This window comes from Macrobrachium rosenbergii, chromosome 34, assembly GCF_040412425.1.
Source record: "Macrobrachium rosenbergii isolate ZJJX-2024 chromosome 34, ASM4041242v1, whole genome shotgun sequence".
In the NCBI taxonomy this organism is placed as follows: Eukaryota; Metazoa; Arthropoda; class Malacostraca; order Decapoda; family Palaemonidae; genus Macrobrachium; species Macrobrachium rosenbergii.
The window spans coordinates 6,846,583-6,864,750 of NC_089774.1; the positions used below are offsets into that span (position 1 = coordinate 6,846,583).

The window sequence follows — 18,168 nt, forward strand, 5'->3', positions numbered from 1 at the left end:
CCCCCCCCCCCCACTGAAGGGATTGGTAATGTTGTTTACGTAACTACAAGCTTTCCTGGAAGCAAGTTCAAGCCCGCACAACAATAACAACAATAACAATAATAATGTTTTAATTATTTTTTCCATCCAAAGCCACGATGCAATTAGCGGAATTCAAAACGTGACGCTCAACCTGAAATACAACCATATACAAGACTTGTCAGGGTTCTACGAAGTGCTTCAGGATACAAACTTCAAAGCAAAGATCTTCTTAAATGGTAAGTCCTTCATTTTGACTTTCATACCACAGACACACACACATACATACCAGCTATTAAAGAGGAAATACTGTTTAAACGCCTTGTTCTTCTTATTGATATCTCAGCTTGAAATCAATGACTTTATAAGAATCCTACTGCTTATTTACATTTCACAGGTAAACAAACAATAAACTGACTCATGTTCTGCTGTTAATTTGCCCACAGGCAACCCAATCGTCTGCGACGCCCAACTCTGCTGGATGGTCCAGAACAAGACTATCATGAGCCACTTTGATGATTTTGAATGCACTGATAGTCCAATGACACTCTACAGCCTTTCGCCCGACTATCTGGGATGCTGAATAAGGAAAATTAGGCAAAAGTAGCATAAAAATCTTTCACAATCGTTAATTCATCTAAATTTTCAGCTACCAGGCTCACTTATTCTGGAGTTCAAGCCAGGGTCTCAAAGCACTATAAGCTGATCTAAATTTAAACTCAATCTAGGTTCATTCTAGGAAGTTGACACCACAAAATAGTATGAGGATAACATAAGAACCTTTTCTTGAGTGCAATTCTTGACATATTGCTAAAGATACATTGAAATTCTTTAAGTTTTATGAGGATTGCTGTTCACTGACGATTAGAACAGCTGTCCTCTGAAAGCTTAATGATTTGCAGTGTCTCTTCACCAGTGTATCAAGAATTACACTCAAGAAAAGGATCTTATTTTGCCTTTATCTTTAAAGAACGTGACTGTTCTTTGTATTCTTCAGAAAACAGTATCCCATCTTTGACTTAATCTAGACCCAGTCAAAGAATATGACAACACAAAACAGTGTCCCAATTTTCGATTGATTTAGGTTCAGTCTAAGATGCTGACAACTCAGAACAGTGTACCAATTTTCATCCAATTTAAGTTCAGTCAGAGAGGCTACCAGAACTAAACAATACCCCAATTTTAACTCAGTTTAGGACCAGTCTACGAAGCTGACTTCACAACAACCTTTCCTAATCGTCACACGATTTGGGCGAGATCTGAATCGTCCTTTAAGTAATTCAAATTAAAACTTGAAGATTTGATAGTGCAACAAACTACTCCAGTTTTCGATCAAAAAATCTGACAACACAAACTGACCTTCATCATTCCTTAACTTGTATTTCTCTCTCTCTCTCTCTCTCTCTCTCTCTCTCTCTCTCTCTCTCTCTCTCTCTCTCTCTCTCTCTCTCTCTCTCCAACAAGACAAAAGAAAAAAATGATTTAGCAACGTCATCAAAAGTCAGTTTTCTATGGGAAAAATAATGAACCAATCTGAGAACAAAATTATTGCATAATTATACAAATTATTACATAATTATACTCTACTCGTACCTTCTTCATTATCAGGTAATGGAACACATAAAAAAAATAAGAGAACAAATGAAGAATTTAAAGTGGGTGAAAGTTGGTGTCAAGGGTTTATTCTATATTAAAAAAAATATTTGGCTTTACAAATAAAATCAGGATGATTTTCACGAGCTTACAAACTGACATAAAAATACTATATATTTACATTTCATTATCGATAATTTATTATTATTATTATTATTATTATTACGAAAGGCGATAATGTCATTATATAGTAATTATAGTAATTATCGATTTAAAATATATATATTATATCATATATATATCGATTTATATATATATATATATATATATATATATATATATATATATATATATACACACACAGTTTGTTTATACAGTGCATTATAAACATATAAACGTACAGAAGAGTGAAGATAAATAATTATATCCCATGTCTATAAAAGTCTGATATATTTCTAGGTGTATATAAATACTCATTAATCTATTTGTCGTAAATCTGTTTTTGCTAATCGTTTTTATTTGATTCGCCTCTCAAGCAGTACTCAAAATATTATATTTATATTTGATCTTCGGTAATTTAATGAGGAACGAGATTCTGCTTATAGTTAAAAATAGATTAAGCAATGTTAAGTTTAAGATGATAACTGTACATTTATGTAAATAGCTTAAAAAGGGCAGTTATGGACTCACAAGGTTGTGTTTTCTGGCAATATCTGGCATCTTACAGCTAACCTATTCCTACCCAACCTAACCTAACCTAACCTTACGAAATCATTAACTTATCTCTATATTTGAGCAAAATTTGTTGTGGTGGTGTTTGAACTCAGTTTATTGCAAATATTGCACCGCAAAATAATCCCAAAATAGGCTATTTGAACTCAGTTTATTGCAAATATTGCAGCCGCAAAATAATCCCGAAATAGGCTACACTGTGCTAAAAGTTGCCAGAAACCTCTGCCTTGAAATAACCACTTACTGACAAGTGTCATGTGAAAGGAATCTGGGAAACCTGTACATATTAATTTGAATCTGATCGTTTTTACCAGACAATACCCACGTAGCCACATGCCCAAGCGGTGGTTTATCGCTGGCAGAGACTAGATAGTACCCGTACCCTACAGAAATGCCAGAGATAAGAGAAGTTAATATTTTATGGCTTATTCTATGGGTCTCACTGTGAGACCCCCAGTGAAGATTGTACCAGTTCTTCGACTTTTTATCCAAGCTTGGGACTGGAATGAGTGTCCAAATTACCCAGCCAGATTTTTTTTAATGTTTTATTAAGCTTTGTTCTTCAACTTACAATGCTTTTAGGATGGCAAATAGGTCATTCTCAATACCTGAATAGTAAATTCAAAGGAAAACCATCTCAGAACTTTAGCAGCTGTTGAAACAACGGATATCGAAGACTGCCTGGCTCATCTTGGATGGTATTTTCACGTAACCTACAAAATGTTAACAATATTCAGTTTGCAATGATTAGTTTTTATATCATTGCTCATGATGGATGTTTATTGTAACTGAAATAAACAGTTGTTAGTCAACTGGTGTGCTTTTTGTTTTCCTGTTCGGTTATTATTATTATTATTATTATTATTATTATTATTATTATTATTATTATTATTATCATTATTATTATTATTATTATTATTATTATTATTATTATTATTATTATTCAGAAGATGAACCCTATTCATATGGAACAAGCCCACCAAAGGGGCCACTGACTTGAAATTCAAGCTTCCAAAGAATATTATGGTGTTCATTTAGAAGTAAGAGGAAGTAAAAGGAAATACAGAAAAAAGAAAGAAAAAAGAAAATATAAATGAATAAATTAATAAACAGATAAAAATTTATTAAAATGCAAGGAGATTAGCATTAGGGTAGCTATGTACGTCACGACGTCAAGTCTGTACTGCTGACCCCCCGTTTGTAATCATAGGGTAAAGTTTCAGTATGGAGATTAATCTATTTCAAGAAATACTTCTGTAACTTCCGTATTCTTTGGAAGCTTGAATTTCAGTAATAATAATAATAATAATAATAATAATAATAATAATAATAATAATAATAACAATAATAATAATAATAATAACAGAATGTCTGAAAATACAATGCACAGCTGGAATACAGGACTTACAAGCTCTGGGGTAAGACTAGCTGAGGTTAACATCAGGAGAGGGATCTTTCAAGGCGACTCACTGTCCCCACTACTCTCCGTAGTAGCCACGATTCCCACGACAAAAGTACTGCAGAAGATGGATGCTGGGTACCAACTCAAGAAAGGAGGCAACACAATTAACCATCATGGACGACATCAACCTGTATGGTAAGAGCATCAAGGAAACAGGTACCCTAATCCAGACTGTAAGGATTGTATCTGGGGACGTCAGGCTGGAGTTTGGAATAGAAAAATGCACCTTGGTCAACGTACAAAAAGGTGACAAGGGCTGAAGGGATGCAAATACCAGAGAATAATAGAAGGAGAGGATATAAAACACAAAGAGATGAAGAATATATGCAGAGACTTAATGCGATTCTCAAGCCAAAACTCAACCCGTTTAAGCTGACGTGACTTACTATCAATGCCCCTAATCTAACCTGTACTTTACACTAAACATTCAATATGAGATTTATCTGAAAATCTTCGCTTAAAAAATGGTAGCATGGCAACAAGACCATCAAAATAACGCAGCTGATAGCTACAGAAGTCAGGTCCATTGCTATCAACATGACCTCATTCCCTTACACATCTGGGCCAGCATCTGAGATACATCAAGGTGACATGTGTCCACCCACGTCAAATATTATTATTATTATCATTTATACTTACATCTGTGTGGGGTTGTTTCACCATTGTTAGAATAGTAATAATAATAATAATAATAATAATAATAATAATAATAATAATAATAATAAATTCTTATTATTATAACAATGATGAAAAACCAGCACTGGTGTAAGTATAATAATAATAATAATAATAATAATAATAATAATAATAATAATAATAATAATAATAATAATAATAATAATAAAAGAAGGGAATAAAATACATATTTACAGAATCAGTTACACGAAAAACTATCAGCTGAGAGAGAGAGAGAGAGAGAGAGAGAGAGAGAGAGAGAGAGAGAGAGAGAGAGAGAGAGAGAGAAATAAAATCATCGCCCCATAACCTGACCTTTAAGACCCCACTTTATGTCAACAAAAGACACAAAAAGACTTGATAACACCTTTTGTTTTTCTTTTATTTTGTACAGCCAGTTTATCAGTGGTGCTTTTGTCAGAGAAATCCCTTTTATCTAGTTATATAGGCTACAAAGGGCTATTGTTTGAGAACACCTAATATTTATATAATCACAATGCAGCCATGCTCTCTCGATCACGTTAAACGTGGAACACTGGATACGGTCAGTGCTTGGATGGGGGACCAACACTGAAAGCCAAACGCATTGGTAAATAAGCTCACGTGGCTATCTGGAGGGTGTGAAGCTGGCAACTTCATCCCATTTGCTTAGAAACTTGCCACTAGTCTTTATAGTCTTGTTTGAGAAGCAATGTTGAAAGGTTGCAAGCCCATGTTCTCTCTAAACCTGGTTCCAACCACCACTACAGTTGCCTAACTACCAGGCACATAATTCGCTGATGATATCACTGATGCTTTTTAATGGGGCATACCTATCTCCCCATATTTACATGGGAGAGACCAAATTTAAATCCTAGCGCCTCTGTTGAGAGGAATGACTGTGGTGGAAGAGGTTGGATTCCTGAAAAGTCAAGAGACATGTTCTTGACAAGCAGGAATTGTCAGAAGACTTACTAGCCCGCAGAGCAGGATAAGATTCATAAACAAGTGTCACTCTTTAAAAATGACTGAGCAATACTTTCATTGAAGTAAATGAGAAAAAAATTGTATAACTTTGTTTTGGAAAACTTCAACGAAAAATATAGAGGTTTAACCCAAGTTGTTTCCGGAACTTGTGACAAGATACGACCCCAACACAAGTATTAATGCAAAGCCCTGGGGTAGATTTCAGAAGCAACTCAAACTGCAGTTAGAAAACAATGCAACACCCAAAGAAAATAATCTAGAAACAGCTCGCTTTAATAAATATTTTGGTCTCTAAACTATATACAGAGAGGGAAAGACAGAGAGAGAGAAAGATTATTAAACTTATTGACCAGTGGACCTCAGCTCTGATCTCCTAAATCACGTGCTCAACTTAGTCCCAGGCAAATCAGATGCTTCGTCTCTTATCTGCAGCTAGACCGAGCCTTAGATTCAAGAGACAACAATAGATATAATCCACTTCCCGACGGCCAGTTCAACAAAACGCAATCTTATCTGTTGGCGATAACTCAAAAAATACCAACAAGAGATAGGATTTGAGTATCTGCGGAGCTTCGCACCTCAGTAGGAAAGCTAGGGCTGACTGGCGATACCCTCTTCCTTGCGTAAGCACCCAAATATGCCTTGAGGGACCGGTTGGGCTGTGGTTTATCAGCGAAGGCTTGGAATGCCTTTCGTGTGCAGTAGAGATAAGTGCCGTAAAAATCTACAAAAGATAATGGTTTACATTCTGCTGATAAGTACAAGTACTTATACTTATTCTTACAACTGTCACGCCGTCTTTTCAGTGATCTTCTAGTGCCGCCAGGAGCTACCGCGCACTGCTAGACCTATAAATCTGTTCTGGCGGTATTCTGCTGTTTTGATGCAGATGTTATCGATTGACTGATGCAAATAGGAAGGTCTATTCATCATTCAAGATATTATTTCTTCTTGTTAAATAAGTCCATCAGTTTTTGAAAGTGCATTTCCATACATTGAAACTCTTTGACAAGTACTGAGGTACAGTGGTTTCTTGAGAACACTGGAAATTTTTGAACACCCAAAGAAGAAATCCAAGTAACTGAGGACTTTCTGTAAATATTGTTATTCGAGTTACAAGTTGTTGGGAATATTATGCAAAACATAGTCTCCAAGTAACCTAAATGAGAAAAGTATCTCACGATTAAAAAAAGTTTCGATTCTCTGAGACAAGTCTAGTCGGGATAAAATCTATTTGTAGCTGAGCAAAATACAGTTTAATTACAGATAAACAAGGAATGTGTCCAAATGCAACTAATTTCCAAGTACCTGACAAAAGTTTGTAAATAAATAAGTCTTCTGCCACTGAGAAACCTTAAATACACTGAAAATTATATGTGAAATCAGCTTGTAACTACAACAAAACTTCAATATTACACAGTGAAACTTGTCAGGGCACTAAAATACTTCAGCTGAGGAAATTATGCAAATTTGACAACACCAAGTAACGGAAACGTTTCTGAGTAACTGAGAAAGTTTAGTGGAGTTGTTCAAATTACAAGTGACCCAGAAAAATCTATAAAGTTCCAAGTGACAGATAAAATGCCGTCAAAGTTCTGCGTTGTGTTACTACTTGTTTACCTGTCCAGGGGATGCACATTCCCAAGGGATGCTCCTGCTTTTTCTCTAATGGGGGCTATCCAACATGGCGAATCTTGGAGAGCCTCTCGCGAGAATAGAAGAATAATTAGCAACCCAGACACCATTTCATCATCAGGGGCGCTTCACCACCGTCAGGAATATCATTCAGAGAATAGTGCCACAGATAATGGAGAAATAGAGGTAGATAACCCAGAGAAACAAATATTTATGCTTACTCTAACACTATCACCACCAACAAACGTCGCTGAAAGTCCTGAACTGTCAGATTTTGGACACCTGCTCGCTCCGAGACCAAATTCTTCTTCACCCGGCTCTCTGAATGATACCACTGGCTACATCAAGACTCCTGAGAACCAGAGGACTGAACGTGTGAGCAAAAATCAAGTGGCTGGTGAAATATATTACAAAAATACTGCACCAGGTGGAGTGAAAAGGAGGCTACCTGGTCCTAAACACGCCAAGGGTCCAGGACCCCTTCCTCACGGAGAGCTGCCTGGCGATGTCTGTGATCGGTGTCCAGTGAATGCTCAGGGGATTAGCAGGTTGTTGCCATGCACAGTAAGTCCATCAGTCTCTCTGAATTGTATCTCAAAGTTACAGTTTATCATTTATGTTGCATATATGTATCAAAATCTATTTGCCATTTAATACATTCATACATAAATTATGTGGAAACTTGCTGAGCAAATATATGATCTGTAGAATTACTGACTGAGCTGAGTGGCACCAAGTGGTTCAACCTAGACATTTCTGCCCAGTGAGGTGCCAATGGACTAGGGTTCATATATAATGCAACCCAGTACCAATAAGTGCTTAGTAAAGGGCTGCTGACACCTTGGTGTGCGGAAACGGCCTTAATCGCGGACTGTCATCTCTCCTGAAGCCAATGGCAACCACATTTCCACTATGTAGGATGTTTGGAAGATGTTAAAGAGCAAAGCTCGATGTTTTGGCTCTCTGTGGGACAACAGTGAAAGGGCAGATGTGTAGGAATGGGAAAAACAAGGTGATCGTGCCTCAAGTAGCTGAAAGATGTAGGCCTAATGACAAGCAGTGCTTATAGTGTCTGGAAGACTCTGGGGTCGGGTGAAAGAGTGCACACGTATTAGTTTGTTGAAAACTGTATTGATAACACTGAATTTGGTTAGGTAAAATGGTGTAATAGCTGATGTATTTGGCCAAGGAATGGATAGAATGAAATGGAACTTATTTGTGATTATTTTTCCACCCATACACAGAAAATTTTATCGAGGGCGCCAGTTCATTTAATCTGCCAAACACTGTATCTACATTTTTGTGTTATGAGCAAAAACATTCTACTGTAGATATTAAACCCCATGTAGGCTAAATCATTTGACAGATATTGATCACACTGTAAAATTACTAGAAGACAGAACTGAACAAAATAAAAAGTGTCTAAGATATAAACTGCATAACAGTGCAGTTTTTAGTCATGTGAGAGAAAGCACCCAATAATAAGATTATATAAATTAGCAATATGCTGGAACCAAGTATTAAAAAAAAATTTGCTAAGAATATAAATAACAGTCATAAAAGATATAAGCTCTACCAATTTATGTTGAAAGAAATATGTAAAATGTAGTTTTAGGAACCCAGATTGTCTGGTCTAAACTGTAAAATATGACTGAATTTCCCACTAAAAACAACAGATGTGAATTATGTCTCTTTTAAAGATATGATTTGTAGCAAAAACGGCTGGTCCTCGTCTGTAAGTTAAAAGCTGTAAAGCCAACCTTGAATCAAGAATATCATAAGATGGATTACACCTCCATCTTCCCTGATGTCAACAGCAATTCTGACCACTTTTTGGTGCCTTTAAGTGTGCTTCACCTCAGCATATCTATTGGAAATCTAGGATCATGTCAAGATTAGCAAACCCAACATTTCCATGTCAAGGACAGCAAACCCAATGATCCCCAAGTAAAGAATGGCCAACCCTTTCCGGTCCGAACTCCAATTCCACACGAGGGCTAGTACTAAACACGGCGAAACAGTGATTTGTCTACACTGTTTTGCCGTGTTTAGTACTAGCCCGGAGGGTGGTCAAATGTATTTCGCCTTATTTAGTACTAGCCCCTGGGTGGTCAAATGTATTTTGTCTTGTTTAGTACTAGCCCAGGGGGTCAGATGTATTTTGCCACGTTTAGTACTAGCCTGGGGGTCAAATGTATTTTGCCTTGTTTAGTACTAGCCCCTGGGGGGTCAAATGTATTTTGCCTTGTTTAGTACTAGCCCGGGGGGTCAAATGTATTTCACATTGTTTAGTACTAGCCCTGGGGGTGTCAAATGTATTTCACCTTGTTAACTACTAGCCCTGGGGTGTCAAATGTATTTCGCCTTGTTTAGTACTAGCCCCTGGGGAATAAAATGTCTGGTACCAAAGTGTTCATGCCTAGAACAGCGAACCCAATTACTCCCATGTAAAGAATAACGAACCCAATAATCTTCTTGTAAAGAACAGCGAACCCGGCTGCGAGTGGGTTCGCTAATCTTGACATGATCCCAGAATCTATGCTGTTCTTGAACAGTCCTTTTGAAGATGTCTGAACAGACAAAGCCAGTCAGGATTACATCTATCTTGTTTCATTTCCTTGTGGTATTTTGCTCAGAAGCATCACACACTCCTGTGATTTTTATGTATGAATGTTTAAGCTACAAAGAGCCCTTTGATAATGAATTCACTATATCTTGAGAGTAACTGACACCTACAGGGAAGTTTATATACACAAAGTTCACTCTTTTTGGCCAGGAAATGAACCTTGGTCTTTTAGGATTGGTATGATTGTTGCACCTTGTACTAATCCTAAGAGTGACAAGTTTATAATCCCTGTCAGGATAGGAGCACTTACTGTACATCATTCTTTTATGTGTTATTCCAATGACTTAATGAATTTCATACTAATAGGTTATTAGTGGCTTAGCATTTGAATGTATAAAAGTCATTTGCAAAATTAATGCCAAACTATTTCATATTTATGCATATATCCTTGTTAACCTAAGTCGCAAATGATGCAAATAGCAGTAAGCAGAGTGTGGAGGGTTACAATCAAGGTAAAAAGGCATGGGGCTAGCAACATCATCCCAAAAGACCTGTTGTGGTCTGGAGGAGCTACGCCTTCTGGAATTTGTCTTTTTAAGGCAAGAACTAAAACCACAGGCATGCAATCTTAACCAGTTTTGTCTGTTCAGACATCTTCAAGAAGACTGCTGAATAAGAGCGTAGATTTGCAATAGATAATAGTGATGCGAAATCGACTAAAAACGAATCCACATACGGTCAGAATTATTGCTGACACCAGGGAAGATGGAGGAGTAATCCTTCTTCAGATATTCTGGAATCATGGTTGGCTTGACAGTTTTTAACTTAATGACTGACGACCAAAATCATTTTGCCAAAAAATCATGTTTTCAAAGGACTTCCATACCTCACGCTTGTGTTGTTTCTCAATGGGGAAATTGACAGCCATATTGTCTTGCTATCTGGATCAGAAAAACTATGCTGAGCAAAATCTGTACATTCTAAAATTTACATATTTCTTTCAAAATACATTGCTCAAGTTTGGTTGATATTATATCTTGTCAATAGTATATATCCTTAATAATAAGAGTACACCAAAATGCCCAGCTTTGCCAAGGCCTAAAATTGGCTATAAGTGCCCATGAGGCATTATAGCCAAGGTCAAATCCAAATCTGACCTATGACATCTAAGCATGACCTTAATGTTGACCTTAATCTCCACTCAGAACGTTATGGCCAGAGTTAATTCTTACATGACCTTTAACCACGTGTGACCTTTACCTAACTTTGAATATGATCTCATACATGTTAGGAGAGGAGACAAAACCATTTATACATATACATGTATATATACATGTGTAAATAAATTTCTGACTCACATCAGGATCGAACCCAGGTCTTTCAATTGAAAGACCTGGAAATCTGGTACAGTTTGAAGTTGCTGCGACAGTAAACCCCACATGGTAAAATACGCGCATAAAATACGTAATGTAAATCTAAAATTTCCTGGTTTTTGTGGGGGTACCCTGTATATATATATATATATATATATATATATATATATATATATATATATATATATATATATATACAGGGTACCCCAAATCCAATCACCGAACAAGTCTTAATCTCTTCCGCAGTGCGTTGGCAATACCGGCACCCAGGCGGGGAAGATAAGCATCACCTGCCCCAACACCATTCATAACACGGAGGAGCTGAGGGGAATTCTTACGGAGAATAAGGATTACATTACAACGCATGTCTTCAGGTGAGGAGGAAGCTGTTATTACCGATGTTGTTATCATTTTTGCTGCTGTTAGGTCTAACAACAAAACCTCGACTATATATATAAGTATATATATATATAAATACATATCCCTCAACACTATATTCATATAAATATGTATAAATATATATATATATATATAATTATCCAAAACGCTAACCCACAACATCCAATTCACTATACCTTACAAACAACTTACAACCTAGGGGACCCTTACCTAATGACTGCCTCCACCCCGGGCTAGGATTCGAAGCTGACCCTTGCGTTTAGCCACGAGTTTATAAATAAAAATCCATAATTAGCCAAGTAATACGAACTAACCAATCAGCTATCACGGTGTAAACGGGTCGACGTCGAGTCTGAAACACAGAGCCTAAAGAGCTAGTACTAAAGCGTGGCAGAAGCTCAATGGGACACCGAATTAAGCACTAGCCCTCGGGGATCAAAGATATAGTCTATCAATATAATTTTTAAACCACACAATGTAGAAATGGGTGTATATAATACTTTGATCCACAAGGGGCTAGTACTTAATTCGGCGTCCCATTGAGCTTCTGCCATGTTTAGTACTAGCTCTTTAGGCTCTGTGTTTCAGACTGTAACAATGCCATTCAATATATATATATATATATATATATATATATATATATATATATATATAGAGAGAGAGAGAGAGAGAGAGAGAGAGAGAGAGAGAGAGAGAGAGAGAGAGAATTGTTAGACAAATTGGGTCAATACATAAATTTTCTAAAAATAATTAAAAATCATCTTGATAATGGCAGTTTCAACACTCACCAACAGCCTGAGAAAGTTACAGTCGTCCTCCAGTCTTGATTTTATCATATATTCTTACATTCTCTCTACATGTTCAGACCAAATACAGCAAAAAGTTGGCTCAAATTCTTCTTCTTCTGATGGTGAATTCCAAATGGGGCTTTGGAGGCCAAATGCTATAGATTATTTCAAGGGATATTTCAAGAGCCATTGCAAAGCTTTAAACATAAAAATATACATATTAATAATTATTCTGCATTGGCCTAATCATCTGTAATTCTCGTACGCTCTATAAGCCTATGTCTAGTACTATTTTTTTAAACAGCAATAATTACATATCTTAAAACAACTTGCAACGTTAAATGCTACTAATATTTCAATAATAGTTTAATCAGTCATTATCGAAACAATACAAAATTACATAAGTCCTAAGAATATCGTATCTTATCGGCATAAAAAATGACTTTAAATGAACCGGGTGTTTGTTGTTGTTTAATAATAAATAAAATGGCAAAGCAGCCATTTAATTTGCAGGCGTTAAACATTTAAAATGAATCAGTTTAAATCTAATTTCAAAATAACTAAAGATGGCGCATTCGTGCACCGGTTGGTTGAACTATACATTTAAATTTCTTATACAATTCTCATTCAAAATTTACTTGGACGCCAAATTCATTTTCTATTTATGTTCACTAATATATAAAATATTCTCTTCGCGGTATTTGTTAAAAGATTCGCCCTGAAAATACTTAAAATACGACGTGGGTTAGGTACTCGGGAGCGGTTCGAGATAACGTGCGTCACTCATCACGGTCAGTTGGCAACTGACAGTGACTGGTTCGCTACCAATAAGGATTGCCAACCCTCCCAATGTTTCAGGCTAAGAAACTGTCCACTAGACGATTTCATATATTGTACATTTCTATAAATAAATATATAAATAAAAAATATATATGTAAATGTATATATATGTATATGTATATGTATATGTGCGTGAAATTTTCAAAATTTAGATAAAGCCAGAAAGGTGAGGTATTAGTATACGGTTGGCAATCCTGGTTTGTTGAGGAGAAAGATTGTTTACATTTCGAATCTTAAATTTAAATTCTATGTTTGAATTTTGAATTCAGGCTTGAGCCCGTCCCATGCTTGAATGCAGTCATTCGAATGGGACGCAGCAATCAGGTTAAAATAATAATAATAATAATAATAATAATAATAATAATAATAATAATAATAATAATAATAATAATAATAATAATAATAATAATAAACCTGTGTTGGCTAAGAACGGACAAATTAGTCTTCTCAGTACAATGCCGCTGTGAATTATGTTATGCCTACTATTTCTGCTATTATTCCTGCTGCTATTACTGCTACTACTACTACTAATACTACTACTACTACTACTACTACTACTGCTATTTTGAACAGTTTTGTATATATTGATGTGAAAAAATGATTCAATAATATCCTAAACACGTCCATTACAATAAAAATAGTAAGTTCTAATTGGTAACTGCTTGTTTATGTCTTATTCTTTTATTTAGTTATTATCTTTGTTCCGTTTTCCACTATTCACTATCCGTATTTCATATAAATTTCATATGAATTTCTAGGTTTATTTATATGAATAGTTAATAATAATAATAATAATAATAATAATAATAATAATAATAATAATGTTATTTACGTTTATATTATTTAGGATATTTTAAGCTTTTTGATATAAAGAATCATACAATTATTATCATTATTATTATTGTTTTTATTATTATCGTGACTATTAAAGATATATAATCCTAGTGTTTTAAAATAAATAATCAAAAGGTCATCATAATTATTATTATTATTATCATTATTCCCTCAAATACCTTTCAAATGCATTATTATTATTATTATTATTATTATTATTATTACTCAAGATAATCTTAGCGTTTTAAAATAAAATTTAATAATCAAAAAGTCATCATAATTATTATCATTATACTATTATAGTATCATTATTGACTCAATGCCTTTCAAATGTATTATTATTATTATTATTATTATTATTATTATTATTATTATTAAAGATAATCTTGGCATTTTAATATAAATAATCAAAGTTATTATAATTAGCATTATTATTATCATTATTGCCTCAAATGCATTTCAAATTTATTATTATTATTATTATTATTATTATTACCTCAGGTTCACCCTCCAAAACTCTCAGGTGGACGGGGTGATAAGCCAGGCCCTGTGGGGCGAACTGGACTTCGTTCAGGTCCTCCTTGAGAACAACAAATTCGACTGGGTCGACAATAAGGCTTTTGCCAATTCCAACGGGACTTTGCATTACCTAAGTTTGAGTAAGTTGCCTTGAGTTGTTTCAGGTGGTTCGTCTGGGTAAGTTGGTCAGCCTGGTCTGGGTGAGTCGTCTTGGCTAAGTTGGGGTAAGCTGTTTAAGTTTATCAGTCTAGGCAAGTGTTTAAGGTTGAGTGAGTGCCTGGTTAAAGTTTCAAAATAAGTTACTGAGTTGTTAAAGTTTCAGACTCTCTAGTTAAAGTTTCAAAATAATTTGATAAAGTTTCAGACACTATATAACCTAAGTTTAGGAAAGCGCCTGGTTGGAGTTGTAAATAAGTTGCTAAACTGCCAAAGTTTCAGAATTTTTGCCACATTAGTTTGAGCGAGTGTCTGGTTAAAGTTCTAAAATAAGTTACTAAGTTGCTAACGTTTCAAACACTTTATTAACAACCTAAGTTTGAGTAAGTGCCTGGCTCAAGTGCCAAAAATAATTTGAGAAAGTTGCAGACTCTTTCAGACTCAGTGCCACCTAAGTTTGAGTAAGTGCCTAGTTTCAGATAAAAATTAATTGACTAAGTTTCTATATACTTCTGAATGCTTTATTAACCAATGTTTCAGTGAGTACCTGTTTTAAGGTCCAAGTAAGTTTCTAAATTGCTAAAGTTTCAGACCCTTCATTAACCTTAGACTGAGTGAGTGCCTGGTTAAAGTTTCAAAGTTGCTAACCTGCCAAACGCTGAGCAAGTACCCCATCTAAGTCGTAAACAAGTCGCTGAACTTAGGACCTCCTCTCCCACCCAACAGAAAACAACAGCCTGAAGCAGTTCACGACGAGCTCGGCCAACGAGCTCCCGTACCTCACGACCCTTGACCTAAGCTACAACAACCTGTCTGTGGTCTTCACAGATGCCTTCACTTACAAGGGTCTCGAGTACCTCGACCTCTCCTACAACCAGATCAACTCCATCGGGAAGAGGTCTTTCGCTGGTGGGTATTGTTTGGGGGAGGGGGTTGGAGAATGGGGGCGGAGAAGGGGTTTGGGAGATGTAGATGCAGTGGGTCAGCTGTTATTGTATGGTAGGATGTGGGGTGAAAAATGGGCCTTGGTTGAATAAACTGAATTGGAAGCGGTAAATGAGTAGTATATACACATAAACAAACAGATATTTAATGTATATCATAAGAACAAAACATGGACTACGGTTAAACTGAAGTACACGAATACAGATAGATAGATGGATCGATAAACTAAAACCTCTCCAACTCCTCCTCCAGAACTGGACTGCCTCACAGAGCTGAACCTGAGCAAGAACCAGCTGACCAAGCTGGACGACGAGACCTTCAAGTTCAACAGCCACTCCCAGCTCTCCGACCTCCTGCTCATCGACATCTCAGACAACGAGATCACGTCCATCGCGTAAGTCTGCCAGACAAAGTCTCGATAACTCTCAATACTCTGGTAAGGTCTCGAAGAATAGCAGTTCGCAGGTGTTTCTCACTTTCACCGATCTCCTCACCAACAGGAAGACAGCCTTCGCCGGTCTCTTCTGGGTGCAGATCAACCTCCAGAACAACCAGCTGAGGACGGTCAGCGAAGAGGCCTTCAACCACGTTCTGGTCGACAGCTCCTACTTCGCAGTTATATCGTTGATGGGTAACTAACAGGCAAACTTTGGTCAGATTTCTGTGATGTATACTGCTGATAAATTACTAGGGAAAATTGCTATATTCACTGAGTATTTCCACCAGATCACTGGGTCACCTTTCTATGTAATCACTGGGCTTCTCCAGATGATTAGCTCTCAAAGGTAAAGGTCATGCACAAAGGCAAAGTCAAGAAAGTTATGCAGTTATGTAATAAGAAAACAAAGGGTCTATTTAAAGTGTTCCAGGTAGTGCCCAAGGAACCTTAACACTCTTAAGACACTGAGGAAGAAGTCTTCTCCCCACAGGCAACCCCATCAACTGCGACTGCAAGGTCCTGTGGATCGTGAACAGCACGCAGGTCCAGTCATCCTTCGACAACTTCATGTGCATCAATTTGGGGAAGCCCATAAGGGAGACGACAGTCGAGGACCTCGGCAACTGCACGAAGAACAAGATGGAGGAGCCAGCGGCAGCATCGACAACTCCACTTTATGAGGTCCCACTGGGGTAAATGTGTCGTCAAACGGGTCGCCTTCGTTTCCTGGGATGGTTCTGTCGTGTGGGGATGTTACGATTCAGTTTGAGTCGCCAGGTTCTTCTCGATACTTAATGAAAGGGTTCCGCACCAGCTAATTTGGGGATGGGGCAAGAGAATACAGAAAGATAGCTCACGCAACAATACAGTGTATTTATTTACGTATCAGTCAAAGCAGGGTTGTTGACGGCTGGTCCGTATAAGGCGCAGGCAGTTTCATTCAGTCTCTGGTGTAAACTTGTAAACTTTCAGAGGGCAGTGTAGGAACGGTGCTACCTTCGTACCAAACTGCCTGGAGGGGCTTTCTTCTGCAGGTACAACGTCTAGTGCTTCCCCTTTCTCTCTGTCCTTCGTCCTCCGTACTGCATCCTCTGTCCTGTACTGTCTTTTCCTTGGGCAGTCCTATGGGACCTCATTAACTTGCAAACTCCCAAAGGGCAATGTAAATAAGGTTTCATCATCGTGCCAAACTGCCTGAAGGGGACTTTCTCCAGCAGGTACACTGCACGGTGATTCTCCTCTCTCTCTCTCTCCCTGTCCTTTGCCCTCTGTGCTGTGTCTTCTGTGCTGTGTCTTCTGCCCTTCCCTCTATCTGTCCTTTCCTCTCTGTCCTGCCTAGGAAAATCCTATGGTAGCAAGCTTATATACACCTAAATGGGCAGGGCTAATGATGACACTTTTGATGAAGCCTGTGTTTTCTGAGTGGCTCATCGGAAAACTGCTCACCCAACCTCACCAGACTGGAAGCTTCTAATAGTCTTGCAATGGATTATGAGTGCTGAGAAGTATGTACAATTCACCATCCGGCGACTCCTCCGTTCTGGCGACTGGCGAACCATGACTGAACCACCTCAGAACTCTCTAACCATTTCACCCACAATCAGCACGTCTGCAAACATCAACCATTCCACGTTCGTTTCTTGGCTAATTTTCTCTCGCCCCTGACATTTTTTCCCCACTTTTGCCAAACTCTTCTCCTCTTGCATCACTCAGGTCTGCCTCTTTTCCTTCCTCCAAATTTGAAATACTCGCTCCACTGACCCCAGATTCCTTCGCTTCACATCTACACACGAGAAAACACAAAAGTGTATATTTGTAAGAGAGTGTTTATAAAGCAGGTATGTGATAGTCGTATACGTGTATAATACAAAATATAGACGATCCTGCATATTTATTTCAACTATATTTTTGTGACTTGAAAATAAACGTTGTTTTTACCGGTGTTGTTTTAGTCATTGCACCCTTTAGGATTAAAATTAAGTGGAGAACAACTCTCTGGTCATTGATGAATATTGTAGTTGTGGTTAGAACAACTAATAAGTTCCCAGTTTGTGACGTGAATGCAACATGTTCATGACCTGTTTGTGACATGTTTACCTCTTGCATAAACAAGGGCGCAGGGCCAGCAACCTCACCCCATAAGAATAATAATACCTGGTGGGAATGTTCATGACCCACCGAAGCTGGTTAACTATCTGGTACAAAATACCCAAAATAGGTCATCAACA

General features: G+C 37.1%; 1 protein-coding gene across 1 annotated transcript in view; it reads left to right on the plus strand.

Annotated features, from left to right (window-relative positions):
- The window catches only part of LOC136856016 (protein artichoke-like), a 30,885-nt gene extending 14,102 nt beyond the window's left edge, over positions 1-16,783 (plus strand). The window contains exons 6-14 of the mRNA XM_067133569.1: positions 133-257; positions 465-596; positions 6,954-7,645; positions 11,267-11,394; positions 14,383-14,540; positions 15,283-15,465; positions 15,754-15,895; positions 16,002-16,132; positions 16,431-16,783. Coding sequence (XP_066989670.1) covers positions 133-257; positions 465-596; positions 6,954-7,645; positions 11,267-11,394; positions 14,383-14,540; positions 15,283-15,465; positions 15,754-15,895; positions 16,002-16,132; positions 16,431-16,636 — 1,897 coding nt within the window. The 3' untranslated portion in view covers positions 16,637-16,783. The remainder of the gene's footprint in view (positions 1-132; positions 258-464; positions 597-6,953; positions 7,646-11,266; positions 11,395-14,382; positions 14,541-15,282; positions 15,466-15,753; positions 15,896-16,001; positions 16,133-16,430) is intronic.
- Positions 16,784-18,168: the final 1,385 nt, after the last annotated feature.